This window comes from Armigeres subalbatus, chromosome 2 (assembly GCF_024139115.2).
Source record: "Armigeres subalbatus isolate Guangzhou_Male chromosome 2, GZ_Asu_2, whole genome shotgun sequence".
Lineage (NCBI taxonomy): Eukaryota > Metazoa > Arthropoda > Insecta > Diptera > Culicidae > Armigeres > Armigeres subalbatus.
In genome coordinates, this window is record NC_085140.1 from 309202357 (window position 1) to 309220611 (window position 18255).

Consider the following 18255-nt stretch of genomic DNA (forward strand, 5'->3'; position numbering starts at 1 on the left):
AATGTCGACTATTTTGACTAATGTTTTGTTTACAACTTAAACGTCACCACTCAAAGTTTTTCGGCTCAGGTTTGGAACACGCGTTTTTCAATTTGTTTTTCGAGAATCATTTCGTAAATTAACGAGAATTGCCTTCTTACATTTGCAATATAATCCTAAATATTCTTAAATCTGTTCATAATGTCGAGTTCCGATAGTGAAAATGAAAATTTAACTGATATGGAGGAGGAAAATCAAATCAACGCTGACTCAGACTCAAACGATGCCCAACAGAATGGTGCCAGTTCCGACAATGAGGAAGAAGAAAGCGATGGCAAACAGAAAGATGATTCCGAGGAAAAGCAAGTGTCCTGGGAAGATGTGGTTAGTATCTAACTTAAGCAATCTCTATAGAGAAACAATATATTGTCCTAATCAAACTACATGCTCAAAATATTTTGGTTATGGATAATAATTATTGGATTATATTTCTTGTTTGTTGATTGTAACTAACTTCTTATGGCAAGCTTTCCTGAAAATTTTGCATACTAATAGATCACAAATTGATATGCATAATCACTCAAACGAAAACTATTTCCAGGGTTTGATTGATACTCTTTGTGAAGCGTGTCGAGCGCTAAAATGGAAAGCTCCGTCGAAAATTCAGCGGGAAGCGATCCCCCTGGCGCTTCAGGGCAAGGACGTCATCGGTTTAGCAGAAACCGGTTCCGGCAAGACCGGAGCTTTTGCATTGCCAATTCTGCAGGCATTGTTGGAGAATCCTCAACGCTACTTCGCCGTCGTTTTGACTCCGACCCGTGAGCTAGCGTACCAAATTTCGGAACAGTTCGAAGCTCTGGGTGCCTCAATCGGCATCAAGTGCTGCGTGATTGTCGGAGGTATGGATATGGTGTCACAAGCTTTGCACTTGGCCAGAAAACCGCATATTATCATTGCCACCCCGGGACGTTTGGTGGACCATTTGGAAAACACCAAAGGATTCAATCTGAAAGCAGTCAAGTATCTGGTGATGGACGAAGCCGATCGCATCCTTAATCTAGATTTCGAGGTTGAGTTGGAGAAAATCCTCAAGGTTATTCCCCGGGAGAGAAGAACGTTTTTATTCAGCGCCACAATGACGAAAAAGGTGAAAAAATTAGAACGAGCTTCCCTGAAGGATCCAGTCAAAGTGGAAGTGTCTAGCAAATATCAGACAGTGGAAAAACTGTTACAATATTATATTTTCATACCTGCAAAGTTCAAAGATGTGTATTTGGTGCACATTCTGAATGAGCTGGCTGGCAACAGCTTTATGATTTTCTGCAGTACGTGCAACAATACGGTTAGAACGGCATTGATGTTGCGGGCCCTCGGATTGGCAGCAGTTCCATTGCACGGCCAAATGTCGCAGAACAAACGACTTGCAGCTCTCAACAAGTTCAAGGGGAAAAACCGTCAAATTTTAATATCGACAGACGTTGCCTCACGTGGTCTCGACATTCCCCACGTGGATGTGGTATTAAATTTCGATATTCCAACGCATAGCAAAGATTACATTCATCGTGTGGGAAGAACGGCTCGGGCAGGTCGTGCCGGAAAAGCGGTTACATTTGTGACGCAATACGATGTTGAGCTATATCAGAGGATCGAACATTTGCTAGGGAAAAAACTTCCTCAATTTAAGTGTGAAGAAGATGAAGTGATGGCCCTGCAGGAACGAGTTGGTGAAGCTCAACGTACGGCGCGTCTGGAGCTCAAGGATATTGATGATAGAAAAGGTGCCAAGGGAAAAGGTAAGCGAGATCGCAGAGGTGATTCAGACGACGATGACACCGAGCAGTTTAACGGAGTTAGAAAACGCATCAAGAAGGGAGGAAAAGGAGGGAAAGGTAAGTTTAAAAAGTAAAATTATTTTTATTTTAAACAGCAATACAAAAAATTTGTAATGCAAATCAAATGGAAATATTTGCTATGGTATATAGAGAACTCCATGTATGTACTGTCAACATTATTCGCTTTTTTCATACAAAAGGGTAATTAAAAGCTGATTGTTCTGAAAGCAGCAAATTTCTGTCTTATTGATGCATTGGAATTGCCTGCAGTACGTAGGCAGAACACGGTTTGCAATCCCCCACAACTTGACATTTAGCCTTAGTTTTACGTACCCACTTGCAAGTCGCAGATGGCGCTTCGAAACATAAACAATGAGTCATCCTACACTACCGCCACACTTTTTCTTCGTAGAAACCACGTTTTTTGTTTCGTCATTTGTTGTAACCAAACAACGGACAGGAGCGTCATATGGAATGGATAGGGTGAATTGGTAATTGCAATTAATGAACTCTGAACAAAACTTCCAATGCTTTAAATGTTGAAATTAGTCGCTTTGGAAAACGAAATTTATTTTATATACGGCCATTTAATTTTAGATAACGAGCTCCCACTGATCTATGCAGTTTTAATAGTTGAATCTAAGAAGTTAAATTTAATAGCTGTATAAATGATTATTCTTTGTCATACAGCTTCGTAACTTGATTATCATAAAATGATAAGATGTGAGAAAAAAGTACCTTCGATTGATTTGATACTATCATTATGATTATTTAGCTTTTTTTTTAACACACGTAATGCATACCATTTGGATCAGAATAAAACATGATTTCTGCGTTGTAATTTTTAACGAAGGATATTTTTGCAGAGTATTTAAATCGATGTGCCATTTTAATTATATAAATAACCTCCACAGTTTATTTTCCCTGCGCGGTTATAAATAAATAATCGCCACAGTTTATTTTCACGGGTTTGTTAACTGCAGAAAATCGTTGGTGTATATTCTTAAATTAACTCTCGGTACAATAATTTCATCTGACAGGCCTGGTAGCGAGTCACTTTTAAATGACTTGGTCACTATTTTGAGCCTAGTCACTAAAAAGTCACTATTTGCATCCAAAAGTCACTAAAGTCACTATTTTCTAAAAAATGGTCACTAAAGTCACTATTTTTGCATTGCCTGTTGTAAAAAAGTTCATAATAAAAACCAAATCAAACGTAAATCTGATAGCAATATATTAAATTTGGGAAATAAGCATCGAAAAAGTTCCAAGTGTGTTGTGAAAATCGTGAGGTTGTTTCCGATTCACATCAACTATGCTCTTTTTCTTCACGAATGGAATTCATTAAAATGCGAAAGTTTAACATCAATTAAAGAATTGAGGAGTAGCGGAACCAGAACCACGTCTGTTGGTGCGCCGTAATACCCTCCGGTGACAAAGATAGTGAACAGCCTCAGTTTCATCACATGACAATGATGTTTGATGTATCTCAACGTCAGGGAGAGTAATGAACGACAAGGGCGTCGATGACAGAAAGTACATTATGATTGTTAAATGGTTGTTAAATCCGTTTATGATTGTTAAATAACAGTAGACGTTCGATAACTGCAAGTCATTTAACTGAAATGCTTTTTAATTGCAATTCGATAGTTGGAACAGTTTTGCAGTTATCGGACCGCTAATATTAAAAAAAAAGTCAACCTCTATGTCAACATCAAACCATAGTAAAACCAGTTAAACCAGGTAAAATCGTATTTTTTAGGCATTATTTTAATTATTTTATATTTCACAAATGGTCCTACCAAAGATTTATAAGATTTGTGAGTCCAAATAGTTCACCGTCTAGGAATCAGTTAGATCATTTTACATCATTCGTTGGCTGTTATACAGAAAACTGAGCTCATATTAAACAAAAAAATCAGAAGGGTTGTGTGCAAGACACGACCGCCCGACGTAAACTACGAAAAACCTTTTGGTGCAATGATAATAACCAATTATTTTCAATAGTCCAATTTGTTTTTCAAGAATACGCATTTCCAATCAGTAATAACAACAAATCCAAAGTCAGAATGTTGCAAACTTTACTTTTCGACGCAATCATATTCAATTCTGCACAGTTTATCGGAGAGAGACGTTGCAATAAATTTATTCGCAGACGATGGCTGAAAATTTCTTCACTATGATGGGGTCTTCATTGGTTTAGCTGGTGTCGGTGAAAAGTGAAATATTTCTCAAGATTCTGAGATGAATTGACGAGTGCGGTTCATAAATTCTGTGCGAAATCGTGCGCGTAACAATTTGAATTCATGGTTTTACACAGATTTTGTGAACTCCACTCAAACAACATAAAATGGGATATCAGAAAATCAAGTACATATCACAACACAATCTTTCTTCTACCAAAATATTTGGGGGCCCTGAAAAAGGGCCGTTTGTTTCTGTTGGCATGAAGCCATTTGAAGTGATGTTCATCGCGTGCCGGTGAATGTGATCACCTAGATGATATCTCTGCTAATGGCGGTCCTTCAAAATGACGTCTGTCGGGTTGGTCCGTTGAAAGTGATGTTGAGCACTGCTCGGACGGTGTGCTACTGACCAGTAAACATACACCAACGGCAGGAAAATAGTTGAACTGCTGAATGTCCAGGCAAGAAAAGTCATCCTTCGGAGGGCGTCACATGGAGCACCAAGACTCACAGTACATGAATTGATTACAACACTCTAACTTTCACTTACTCAGAGACTGAGTAAAATTGTATTTCCATCTCTTTTTTTCCCACAGAAATTTTACTCAGTTTCCGTCAAAAGCGGGACTACTCATAGCTATGAGTAGTCCCGCTTTTGGCGGAAACTGAGTAAAATTTTCGTGAGAAGAAAAGAGAGGGCAATACAATTTTACTCAGTCACTGAGTAAGTGAAAGTTAGCGTTAAGAAAGCAGCTCCTCCGCGCGCGCGAGCCATTTCGTTCGAGATGTCGCGGAGAGCAGACCGTGCTACCACCTTCGGCATCGGCGGAGCTCCTACCGGAAATTGTATTCCCGGCGATGGTGTGGGTCGCGCGGTCGTCGTCATTAACATTAGCAGCGCTCAGATTAAATTTTCTTGTATGAAGTAGGGGGAAGGACGGCTTTGGCAGGTTTTGTTCTATTATTGTCAGGGGTTTTTTGTTGGCCAAATTTTATGAAATTTGGCCACAATATTCTTCGATATGCAAAGAATGTTTAGGCCAAATTTGAGCATAATTAGTTACAGGAAACACCCCTGACAATAATAGAACAAAACCTTCCAAAGCCGTAACGATTGGCTACCATCAATGAAAGTAGCTCTTAAGTCACAACTTGAGGCGAGATTAATTTTGATCAAATTAAATCTTAATTGCCTGGTGATGGCAGATTGTTTTCCGTCGGTAGTAGAATCACGAGAGTACGATTCAGAGAAAGACTTATAGTTTTAGTAGATAGTCATCCATGCGAAAACATTTTTGCAGCTTCTCCGTTTGACGCGCGCTCGTGATTGGGGCCGTTCACTAATTACGTAAGCATTTTTTCTGGGTTTTTCAACCCCCCCTCCCCCCATGTAAGATTTTTACCATATAAATCAATTTTTATTTATATGGAGCGTAAGAAAATGGCCAACCCCCCTCCCCCCATGAGTGCTTACGTAATTAGTGTACGACCCCATTCTACATAGGGGCAGTAGGGGCAATATGAGCCACCTCATTTTGAGCTTATTGACTAGTTTTAACATGTAAAAGTTATATGATCTTTAAGAGGATGCTCCACATATGCATCAACGTGAAAACCGCATTAAAATTCAATTCAAACATGAAAATATACTTGAAAATGTAAATTTTCACTGAATAGGCAAAATTATTATAAGATTTCAAGTTTATAAATAAGGTTTTGACACAAAACTGATTAAAATACAGGTCAATAATACACCACAATCAAAAGATATATTAAAATTGAATATTGTGCACACATGTTTATATTGATACAAATCTGAATTTATCATAAAACTTTTTTTTCCCAAAACCAGTATCTATGGGGCAATATGGGCATACCTGCATAGAACAAGATATCTGGCCTTAAAATGCGAACAAGTTCAAATTTCAGTATTCAAATACAAGAATATTATCATATATGTAAGATTCATTACGGAAAAATTACAACAGCGCATTACTGCGATAGAAACAGAAAAATGACCATTGACCAATTGAAATGTGGCTGTTCAAACGGTGAAGAGTGGCAAATCAGTTCAGTCCGCTGTTGTGCGGTTTTTTCATTTTATTTGGTATGGAATACTCACAACTGTTGTAGGAATATCATATTCTTCCATATTACGATACTTCTTTCGCCTAAATAAAGGTTTTGAAAGGGTGGCCCGTACTGCCCCAAATGGTGGCTCATATTGCCCCGTATAGTCGGGAACACACATTGAAATCAATACATTTTCAAAAGTGTATTCCAACAATTTCCAAACGCATTTTTCGTCATTAATCGACGTGAAAGGTAACATTCTCTAGTATAAGTCAACTACATTTGGACGATGCTTTTTTGAGCTTTTCAGCGCTTTTCGGAACGATTTCCTTAGGTGGCCCATATTGCCCCGATCACCCCTACATAGAGAAAACATACGATGATTCAACTCATCCATGAGTTTTTAGGTGCTGAAATGCCACGCGCGCGCGGGAGAGCAGTTTTCTTATAATCAATAAATATGGCTCATTAGTCCCGCCTCTTTGTTGTCCAGTATGGCTGCAAATATTGTGCAACCGTCACACACTCATCAAAGGGGCATGGCTACAGGTTCAACTTTATTGATTACAAGAAAGCAGCTCTTCCGCGCGCGCGAGCCATTTCGTTCGAGATGTCGCGGATACCAGACCATGGTACCACCTTCGGCATCGGCGGAGCTCCTACCGCAAATTTTATTCCCGGCGATGGTGTAGGTCGCGCGGTCGTCGTCGTCAGAATCAACAGCACTCAGATGGAATTTTCTTGCGTGTTTCTCTACGATGGCGGCTATGGTGGTGTATATTTCTGCAACGGTGGTGTCTGAAGTACCATTGATTAGCTGTCATCAGTGAAAGCAGCTCTTAAGCCATAATTTGAGGCGAGACAAATTTTGATCAAAGTTCATATTAATCTGATATTTTCCTGATAGTTTCCGTCGGTGGCGGAATCACGACCGTGCGTCAGGAACGCTACAAAAATTTATTCGCATGGATAGCATCAATACCAGTGAAATTTCCCGTCAAGATTATAATTTTAGTAGATAGACTGTTACTTGTTTCAGGATTAATTTTCATCCATGCGAATACATTTTTGCAGCTTCTCTTTCTGACGCACGCTCTTCGTTCCCACCGATGGCGTAGGTAGCGCTCGTAACAGGATCGTCGCGACAGAGAATCCAACGATGGCAATATGTTGCAGTGTAGCGGTAAAATCATAAAGCCAGCATCTGTATTTAAGTGAAATACTCTTGTGATATTCTGACTATCGAATGGTTGCTGTTGTGTTGGTGATTAGAAATCCGCATGATCTGAAATCTGTCCTTTTCTGGGCATTAATTTTTTTATTAGCGGAATTTGGTTTGATTGAGAGTAAATTCATGAGATGGTTGCGTTAAATCGGCAGCAGTTACGCAAAAATTCATTAGATTCAATCCATCATTTTACTTCTGCAGAGTTAGTGATTAAAAATCCATCGAAAGATAAAGACGCTATTAGCGTTTGGAATCTATCCTAATTTTGTGACGGTCTCAAATTTGGAAATTTCCGTTTTACACCCTGTATCTGAGTCTTGCCCGCATTATTTCAACTTAACCTTCCTCCCAACCATAATGGTGGTCCTGAAAAGAACCAATTCATTTAATCTTATGTGCCTCAACAGCACGGCGTTGATTGCCAGATTCAAAGATGCTGTTGGGAACACGGATGTAAAGATGTGCTGCTGTTGCCACGACCGCCACCACCACCCAACGAAAAATTTCATCCGCATCATCACTCATAAATTTTAATCAACGAGCCCTCCAGTGCGAACGAAATCATCTGTGGAATGCATCACGCTTGAATTTGTAATGCTAAAACGCATCATTCCACTCATTTGCCAAAACATTATTTGGTTTGAAACGCATTCGAAATTAATTTGGGGGCAATTTATTGGTTATACATGAAAGAGTGTCTAATATTTTATGCGAGAAACGTCAATTCACTGTTTTTAACAAAGGAAAACATACGATGATTCAACTCATCCAGGAGTTTTAAGGTGCTGAGTTGGGTGCGTTTCAACTCACGCTTGATTAGAATCGTTCATGAGTTTTGAGTTTTTACCACCACAGACCAAACCACAGGCGTTATCACTTGAACCGCCCTGGTCCGTTCTCCGTGACATCCAGAATAAAAATGACGCGCGCACGCGAAACACGGGGCTTTATATACACAGGGAAAACGAAGCAGTGGATCAAAAGGCCCGTAGCTTACTGCAATCTGATGTCCGTGTTGGGGATTTATGAACGGAATTGAATTTTTCACCCGATTTGGAAACAAATAACATTTTCAATAGTTTAACGTTGATAATCAATAGTATCAATAGAATTGGCAAATTGCTGGAGAGTTTCCGAATCTATTGATGAGCAAATCACGAAAATCCATCGAAAGATAAAGACGCTATTAGCGTTTGAAATCTATCCTAATTTCGTGACGGTCTCGAATTTGGAAATTTCGGTTTTACACCCTGTATCTGAGCCTTCCTCTTAGACGTAGTTTACGTCAAAAGTTGTTGCAATTATCAACATAATTTTGTGACACAACTTGTAACTAACTACCCGTTCCCATGACGCCGGGTGGTGTGTTACGTAATATGAGGTACAACACTGCTAGATTCTGGCTGATCCAACAATTACCATCCTCGATATCTAACTCCGAGGTACTTATGAGAGCGTTGCAATCACTGGCCTCTTGCTTCCATCCTCTCCCTCCTTATGATGAAGATGGGCGTGGCCAGTAGCAGTAATCCTCATGCTTTTGATGTTTTTGCCTTTTCATTATTCATTCATATTATTCATTCTAGATAAGGATTTCAATAACTAGTGTTTGCAATCTACAAATTATACCGAAACAATGCTAATGCAATTTGTTGCTCTATACCCGGTTCAAAACTTCATACAAAAGTTACTATTTGGTTACTTTTTCTGCAATTGAAAGTCACTATTTGGTCACTTTTTTCGTCATCGTTGGTCACTAAAGTCACTATTTTGAACGGCATTCATCGCTACCAGCCCTGCTGCAACATCTTTTTGCGTGAGGGAAGTCGAGAAAATTTCCAACCCAAAACTTCATATTAAGGTAACCTCTTGGTTCAATAATTTCAACTGCAACATTTTTTTGCGTGAGGGAAGTCGAGAAAATTTCTAACCCAAAACTTCATATTAAGGTAGCCTAGGGAATTTGGTCCGCGAATTTTTTTCCCGACTGATTTTACATATTATGCTATGTTGGGTACGAATCATTCGAAATTAGGCACGGAAAATCATAATCCCGGCCTTATTTAAAATACACGGGACGCGGAGAGCAAAATCTGGCGGAAAGTTCTCCCGAGGTGTAAGGTTACTTTACCTCAAAGAAAGCCTCTCTTTAGTCCGGCTGATTCAGATTTTTCCAGAATAAAAAGCACGAACACTCATTTAAATATATTATCCTGTCTGTTTTCAAATGGCTGTGGGTTTATTTTGGTTTATTTGTATGGATTTGACAATCGTATTAACTAGAGAAATTTTTTCTATAAATTAAAAATGAAAAGGATGAATCACCCATTTTGCATTAAATTTTTATAAGCTATTTTAAAAAGCAACCTTTCCCTTGCCCATTTATCCAATAACGTTACTTTCCTTCTCTGTATTTCCAGCTTAATTCACCCATTAATACTTCACATAACATATTCTATCTGCGAAATCCTTATAAATTTCCAAGTTATGCGACATTTAAGCGCTATAGATGAAAATGAGACGTCGGTAAAATTTTCGCCATTTAATTTGTTTTGGCAATCGCTCCTCTTAGAGTCATCAGCTACCACCTCTTTCCTAATATTAATTGTAGTTTGGAATGATTTTGGTCACGGTATTTTGTACTAGACAGTAGGTACCTTCGTTTTCGCCGTTTTTCATAAAGTGATTAAGATAATCACAAGTTTGACAGAACGGTAGTGCTTGAGTATATACGAGCCTATATTAAAATAAATCAAATGTTTACCCTGAGACAAATCCTTGATAAATTCTGGGAGTACAACTTGCAGACACATCATCTGTTTATTGATTTCAAGGCAGCGTACGATTCAGTGAAACGTAATGAATTATGGCAAATTATGCTTGAACATGGTTTTCTGGCGAAACTGATACGGCTGATTCGTATAACGTTGGACGGATCGAAATCAAGTGTAAGGGTTGCGGATGAAATATCGACGTCATTTGTTTCCTTAGATGGAATTTAAAGCAGGGTGATGCACTCTCGAACCTACTGTTCAATATAGCGCTCGAGGGAGCGATTAGGAGAGCTGGTGTGCAAAGAAGCGGTACCATTATCACAAAATCGCATATGCTCCTGGGATTTGCGGACGATATCGATATTATCGGAATTGATCGCCGTGCCGTGGAAGAGGCTTTTGCGCCTTTTAACCCTTTATAAGGCAGACGAATCTAAACAATAAATTAACAAAAACAACAATAGGACACAATGTTGACATGGTATTAAACTCAAATGAATGTTTGTTATACATTAAACAGTTCAGAAACATTGAAAAATTGGTGGCAATATAGTTGCCACTATCCGCGAAGCGGGACAACATTGGTGGCAATATAGTTGCCACTGCCCGGCAAGCGGGAAAACAGGCAACAACAAAAATATAAAAAGATTTTTAAAAATTTGGTTTTACGTAGAACCAGTCAAATCAAGGTACGTTACATTTTTTGGTGAAGAGTCCTAGTCAGAAAACGCATTACAAGTGAAAAAAAAATTTTTTTCGCGTTTTTTCTCCCAAGGGGGACCCTTGGGAAAAAACACAATTTCGTCGAAAATCCAAAAACCAAATATACAGAAAGGCAAAGCTTTTTTCACTATAATCACGTAGTAATCTAACACAGGAGATTCAAAATAATTGATACCAACGGAAAAAATATATCTTTGTCGTTTTTTTAACGAATTATAACTGAAAATCCTTCTTCCACTCGAAACTTACGATCTGTTCGTAAAAAAACTGTTCTCAAATTGACATTTCAATTTTTTTATGGCTCAAATTCATCTGGGGTGTTACTAGGAAGCAAATGAAGTCACTACATGTGAAATAGTAAGTAGAGCTCTTGTTAATAAATAGAAAAACATATTATTTAACATATTATTTGTTGGTGGCAATATAGTTGCCACTGCCTTATAAAGGGTTAAGAGGGAGACAGCGAGGATTGGACTCACGATCAATACCAGCAAAACGAAGTACATGGTCGCTGGCAATCAACGTGGGTTCATTAGTGGTGGTGGTAGCGAAATAGTGCTGGATGGTGAAAAATTTGAAGTGGTAGAAGAATTTGTGTATCTTGGAACATTAGTGACGTGCGATAATGATGTTACCCGCAAGGTGAAAAGGCGTATTGCAGCTGCAGTTACGGACTTCGTAACCAGCTTAAGTGGAAGGCCGCGTACACGATGGCTTTTTGCAGTTGAAGAGGACCTGAGGGCGCTCAATGTTCAGGGCGACTGGAAGCGATTGGCCCAGGATCGAGTCCAGTGGAGAAGGATACTCCATTCGGCGTAGGTTCATCGAAGAGCTGTAGCCCATCAAGTATCAAGTAATTATTAAAATAAATAATAAAAAAAACGGATTTTAATCATTTCCCTTCTACCATAAGTATAAATCATCTGAATAGTGTCTAAACTATTACGAACTCTATCGTAGCGATCCCGAACTGTCTGAACATCTATCATGTATATAAACACAACCGTTTCTATCTCTACAAACAATATTATCTAACAAATAGGTTCCATAGCAGTCGCTAGAGCCGGAAGCGGACAATAAGCCGCTCCACATTCTGCTCCTCTATCTTCTATTCTTTCACAAGTTTAATACCCTGAAACTGAACTGTTCGGACCCCTTATGGGTCTGAAGTAGAGGACGGGACGCCCGAGCCTACCAGTCAGTGGATGGAAAGGTCCGTTGTGATAAAGGGTCTATCACAAGCCTCGGATAACCTGGAATAAGTTTTCCACGAGTCGAGTTCACATTGATTTCATGAGTTCTATATAGTAATCGTCACGTTGCAAATTTAAGCCAGCAAACGTATCGCCTAGTGTCATACGACGTAGATTGGCTACGGACCGGGGATGCGTTGAGTATAACAAGAATAACAAGAAATACGGGGTAATGATAATTCGGGGTAGTGACCATTCGGGATAATGGTTTTTTCACCGACCACCGCATGGGGTGTAGATGGTGGAAGATCGTGTACACGAACACACAGTTTCGGGTGTTGTGTAATTAAATACTTTTAACATCACCGAGATTCAATTTTATTTCGTTCTCCAAAAAATGCTGCACCTTTCCGACATCCGGACGCGTTGGAAGAACTCCAAAATCAACCACCAAAATATTTTTTCCTGACACCCATTACACAATGAAATACGGTATGAAGCACGAGAGCGAAGTGAAAATACGTCTGTTGGGTACAAGCAACGGCTATAAACTGTGGGGTAATGGGTTATTCGGGGCAATAGTCTTTGGACTGTCGTTCGGGTTAGTGACATTCGGGGCAGTGTCATAGAATCTGTTTCTATATGCCCCGTTTTACGATATATCATCATTTCACAAATAAATAGAAACTCCGAAACATTAATAGCAACAATAATTGTTTTATTTTTTAGTTGACTATAAAGGTGCGCTTTAAAATAAAAACTAAAAATAATTTGTGATGTGTCAGTCAAGATTTATACAAATAAAATTTGAAATTACCGTCCATCAGTTACAAAACAAAAATAAATATTTGTTCTTATCTTAGCGTTTAAATTTTTGTATGCTTTTGCATTGGTTTTAGTTTACCATGTGTGTTTACGTAATAAATGGACGACACGAAATACATATTCTAAACATGGAATTTTTGCATTTACGTTGGAAGAAAAAGTTGACTCACACAATAGCTACAACAATGATACAGCTAAACAAAAACTACTTTAAAACTAATGGATTTTCTTCGTCTCAAGCAAGTTTTTGGTTTTCCTTCGGGATGGTTACTTTCGGCTGACTAGGCTGCTGGGTACCACTTGAGGACGGACACGGTAGATCAAAGAGATCGGATACACCTTCACTGGACGCCAAGCAGAAAGTGTAGTTACAGCCCTCAGGAGGTTGTAGCGCAACGAACGGTGAATCGATGTCATCCTGAGTAGCACCGTGGTTTAGAACTTGGGTGCGGAATCGACTTAACCGAGTGAGATCACTTCCGAGAAGAATTTGAGCATCCAACCGTTGCTCCAGTTGTTCATGTTCTGCCTTATCTATTTGCGAATTTCCGCTCAAATCTAAGTCCAGCTCATGCTGGACCTGTATTGCACTTTCTTTATCCCACTTGCAGGCTTCTAGCCGTTTATATTGGTCTTTATTTTGCTTACGCCGTACGTTAGCCCTTCTAATCGGTCTACTGAAGCAAGTTCCATTCGGTTCGCGAAGTAATCTCACATCCATCGAAACACCTTCGGACGACGAAAAACTGACAGTTTCAGATGTGCTGTTGACCGATATGGGTTCACTTGGTTTCCTCGCGACAATGTTTGTAGTTTGTACACCAAATACGTCCGTTATGTCTTCGCTAGTGACATAGGCATACGATGAAGTAGACTCATTGTGACTGGCTATGTCCGTACATTGGCGGATTATTTTCACGCGCTCGTCTATGATAGCTTCGTACGCCAGAAGAGAACTGCGTTCATGCTTTAGCAGACGCATTTTGCGTGTAACTTCACGTGGGTCTGGAGTGAAAGAATCTCCCCTAAAATGGATATTTTTTTTATTAAACCTTAGTTATGTTAGCTTGTCCGTATGAATCTACATATATAGTGAAAAAAGAGCTAAATCCTACAAAATATTGTGTTTAAAGTTAAGCACAGTTTGGCTTAATGCATTGTATATCCTTGAGTAAATTGATTAATATAAAAAAGTACTTGCAAATAAATATTTATCTTTTTTTAGTGTTTTACCTACACAATTTTAATCGTGATTTTCACATGATAAATTTGTTTTTGAATATTTTTTGACCGATCAGCAAACGCAAAGTTCTGGTACGCCCTTGCGTTGCGGGCTCGTTAGCGCTGTGTACGGCGAACGATATTTTTCTTCAGCCCAAGGCTGTTTATCTTTGAAAAATAAATGTTAACTTGCCGGAGATTATAACAGACAGTTTTCTGTACGAATGAAGAAAATCCATCCAAGTGTTCTCGTTATGTGGATACGAACACAAACCAATAATTGGTTAAAAATAATTATTAAATTATTATTAAATGAATTATTCATTTTTAAATACCTACTTACAGAAATACTAGAAAATGATTTAACTAATCTTAAAAAAACAATTGTCAGCTAAAAGCGTGACGAAGCGGGAAAATGATTCATCCATAAATAATAAACAGACGGCTTTACCCTTGAGGTCAAAATACGTATCTGGAGAGTTACAATAAAATGATGGAATTTGATGAATTAAGTGCTAATTCGTCTAATGGTAAAATAAAAGCATACGCTCAACAAGCCCCGAAAATAGTTTTCTTCTCCGTATACATCATTTTCCTATCGAGTATTTTCCATAATATTTTTCAAAAAATGATCAATCCAATATAAAAAATGCTGAATAAAAAATACAAGAAAGGAAAAATACTGATTATGCATTCAGTTTAACTTTAATGTTGAGCGCGCAATTTTTCTAAATGCGCCATTTTCCATGATTTGAATTTTATTCTTGCGCGCCCACTGCTCCCACTACATCAACATCACCACAAATAAGAGCGGATCTCACTGCAGCAGCCTGCATATTTCGATCTAGTCCGGGAACTTACCGCCACTTGACGCTGTTTTTCCCATGTTTTTCGATCAACCCAATGCCTTCCAGGACATTGGTCACATCATAGATTCGTCGTTTCTGGCGGACTGCCAATATTTTAGTTGCCTAAAACACAAGAACATTAGCTAAACAACACAATAATTTAATAATTTTTGCGCCCTATTGAATTGCGCGCATTGAGAACTACCTCGCCCAGATTCAGTATTCCCTTTGGAGCCTTCTTTAGAAGATCCACCACATTCACGGTCATCATGGCCAGGGATTTTTCAAGCCGTTTTGATCCGGATGCATCCAGATCTTCCTCCACCGAAGGAGCTGGGCGGCGTTTTTTACTGTTTTGCACTTCCATTGCCGCACTGTTCTGCAATTGCACTCACGCTCAACCCTTCCTGATGTAGGGGAGACTATGAAGGTTTTACTTTCACAACACTCACTGTTTTGACTCACACGCAATTCGGAAACATTTTCCTCTAGTTGGTGGATGTGACGCGATAGATCTCTCTCGAAGAAACGGCCGAAAACACGACCAGTTCGCGGACAAAACCCGAAAAACTGCGGAACGAAACCGATTCGGAAAAAAATTCCGCCATTAGATGCACACAGTGACGACGTCATATGGGTACCTGTCAATATGTTTAGTGAGAACTGGGTTTATGTCTGGGCTTAAAATAAATTCTCACATTGGTGGCGCTTCGGGCTGATAATCGAGAAAATTGAAGGATCGAGGGGCTGTTCGATTTGTTAGTAATGAATAAAATTTATGCAATATTTATAAATATAAATAGATATTATAATATTGTAAGAAAAGAGAAAACTTCTAATTTTGCGGAGCAAATAAGGGGCCTTTTACAAATTACGTAACGCTGTAGGGGGATGGAGAGGTCAAGCCGAGTGTTACGATCCATACAGAAAAAAAAGTTTCATACAAAAACTGTTTCAGTGAATGTTTGCTAATTGGTTTTTTTTTCTAGTTGGGGGTTCGCTAATTGGGGCGAAACCCAATTAAAAAGCAGCTAAACGTCAGAATGTGATGTCAAAAACGCGTTGACGTTTAGTTTCCGTGTTTGGCTGGATCAATATTTTCTGGCGCGTAAAATTATCCTTTGTTCAATGCAAAAAGTATGCAATGCAAACATTGATGCTTGTCAAAACACCCCAATTAGCAAACGGCGAGCCGGTGGTGTCATCATCATCAATAGACATAGCCCGCTGTCATTATTTACGCAGTATGAAAAAAATATAGCCCAGGACATGCTGACTACGATTTGGCCAGGCTACTGACATCCTATTGTTTAGCCCATCGCCAGATCGTAGCCAGGATGTCCTGGGCTATAATTTTTTTCATACTGCGTTTCAATGATGACAGCGGTCTATGTCTATTTATGATGATGACACCGCGCTTGTCACCGGGTCGGATCTGGCGATGGGCTAAACAATTAGGTTGTCAGTAGCCTGGCGAACGGCATTCGCTAGTTGGGGTGAGGCCGTGCCCATATTAGCGAACGATCACTGTACGAGGGGGAGGGTGGGGGTGCAAAATCACCAAATTTAGCGTTACGTAATTTTAGGAAGAATCCGTAGAAGCAGACTGAGTTTCGGAAACTTCAAATGGCATGCACTGTACGAAAAGTGGTAATATTTCTTGATACCATGAATATTATACACTAATAACGTAAGCATTTTTTTATTTCAACCCCCTCTCCCCCCATGTAAGATTTTTTCCCAATCAAATATTTTTGCCTTTCTCGTACAACAAAGTTGTACCGAAAGGCTATCATTTCACTCCAAAATCGAACTTTTTATAGAACTCTCGGAGACCCATGATGTTATATACCAATCGACTCAGCTCGTCGAACTGAACAAATGTCTGTCTGTCCGTGTGTATGTGTGTGTGTGTGCACACGAAAACCGAAAAACATTAGCCACTTTTTCATATAGTAATTCTTAAACGATTTTCTCGCAACAAGTTGCATTCGACGAGGGACGAACCCTAGTTGATCACTATTGAATTTGATCACGATCGACCTTTGCGTTTAAAAGTTATTAAGAAAATGGAATCGAACTATATAAGCACCATATAAGGTTGGTGTCTTGGCTAAATGCGAGAAAGGCAGTATCACCACTCGGTGAATTTAGCTGAGTTTTTTATATGGAGCGTAAGAAAATGGCATACACCCCCTCCCCCATAAGTGCTTAAGTAATTAGTTTACGACACCTAAATATATGACAAAATGCCTCGAATGTAACAATGTTGAATCTCTACAAAAAACCACAGGTCTATAAGCAGCTCTGTACAAGCGACCCGTGCCGCCTCCAAAGCACTTCAGCCCCATCAACTGGAGTGTCAACCGGCACATTAGGATCGATACCAGTAAGGTCCTAATTATGGTATACTGGTCATGGCTTACGATAACGGACAAAACCTGGATAGTGGATTTGGAAACGACGATTTTGGGCTGACGGTCGTGCTGTTCTACTCCCTGAGTAAGGAAGGGTGACACCGGCTTGAAATGGCGAGTGGGTCAACAGCACGGCCGCCTCCGTTCCGGTAAAAAACTAACAGTCCTCCGAATACGTTCAATACTCGTCCACCAATTTTCTTGGTGAGTACTAGGCTCGGTTGAGATTTTCCCGATTGCGCGATCGGCTCTGAACACGGCCATATAAGTGCGTCCGTGTCAACCCTCGCATGAACCTCACTGTTGGCAAAGACAATCCATGGATCATAAGCGACTACGTACTATGGGTGGAGATAACGGTTTGGAGGGGGGACCCTATAGAATGAGTAATCCAACAAATCATACAGAAGCAGACGCAGGAGCGGCAAACCCGTTCGCCAGTAGTGGGCTGGTGAGATCATCAGTAGCAGTAGTGCTACATCAACAACAGCAGCAGCAGGAGCAGCGGCTAGGACAGAGCGAGTTAAACAAGCCTCCCCAAAAGCCGAAAAAAGTGACAACAAAGAGATTGGTGGAGGAGCTCCACAATTTCGTGGATGGGAGGAACAATGTCCATAGGAGATTAAGAACATGGTTCACAAGATCCGAAAAACGCTAGTATCGGCAGTAAATGAATTCGATACCGCAGTGTTGAGGGCCGATGCAGCAGAGCGCGCATTGGCGCTGACTAAGGCTCCTGCTGCCATAGCTCCGCCGGAACAGGAACATATCGGCACAGCTGATCCGTTATATCCTAAGAAGCAGGGTAAAGAGATGTTAGCTGGGTTGGAGAGTACATCAGTCTCCATGACTCCAAAAAAAGCCAGAACTTCGTCGGGAGACGGGAGGCCAGGAGGTCTCAAACAGCAAACGCGGGAGGACGCTGCCGCCGTTGGAGGGACAGACGCTACTTCACA

The 18255-nt window shown here is 39.8% G+C and overlaps 2 protein-coding genes across 2 annotated transcripts in view; one reads left to right on the top strand and one right to left on the bottom strand.

Moving 5' to 3' along the window:
* Nucleotides 1–19: 19 nt before the first annotated feature.
* The window catches only part of LOC134212567 (ATP-dependent RNA helicase DDX47), an 85299-nt gene continuing 67063 nt past the window's right edge, over nucleotides 20–18255 (top strand). Inside the window, exons 1-2 of the mRNA XM_062690551.1 lie at nucleotides 20–363; nucleotides 581–1868. Coding sequence (XP_062546535.1) covers nucleotides 181–363; nucleotides 581–1868 — 1471 coding nt within the window. The 5' untranslated portion in view covers nucleotides 20–180. The remainder of the gene's footprint in view (nucleotides 364–580; nucleotides 1869–18255) is intronic.
* LOC134216714 (transcription factor E2F5) lies at nucleotides 12686–15510 on the bottom strand. The gene is made up of 3 exons (XM_062695545.1): nucleotides 15088–15510; nucleotides 14896–15005; nucleotides 12686–13838 (listed from the first exon to the last, which is right to left on the bottom strand). Exons 1-3 carry the CDS (start codon nucleotides 15247–15249, stop codon nucleotides 13049–13051), a joined length of 1062 nt encoding a protein of 353 aa, XP_062551529.1. The 5' UTR covers nucleotides 15250–15510; the 3' UTR covers nucleotides 12686–13048.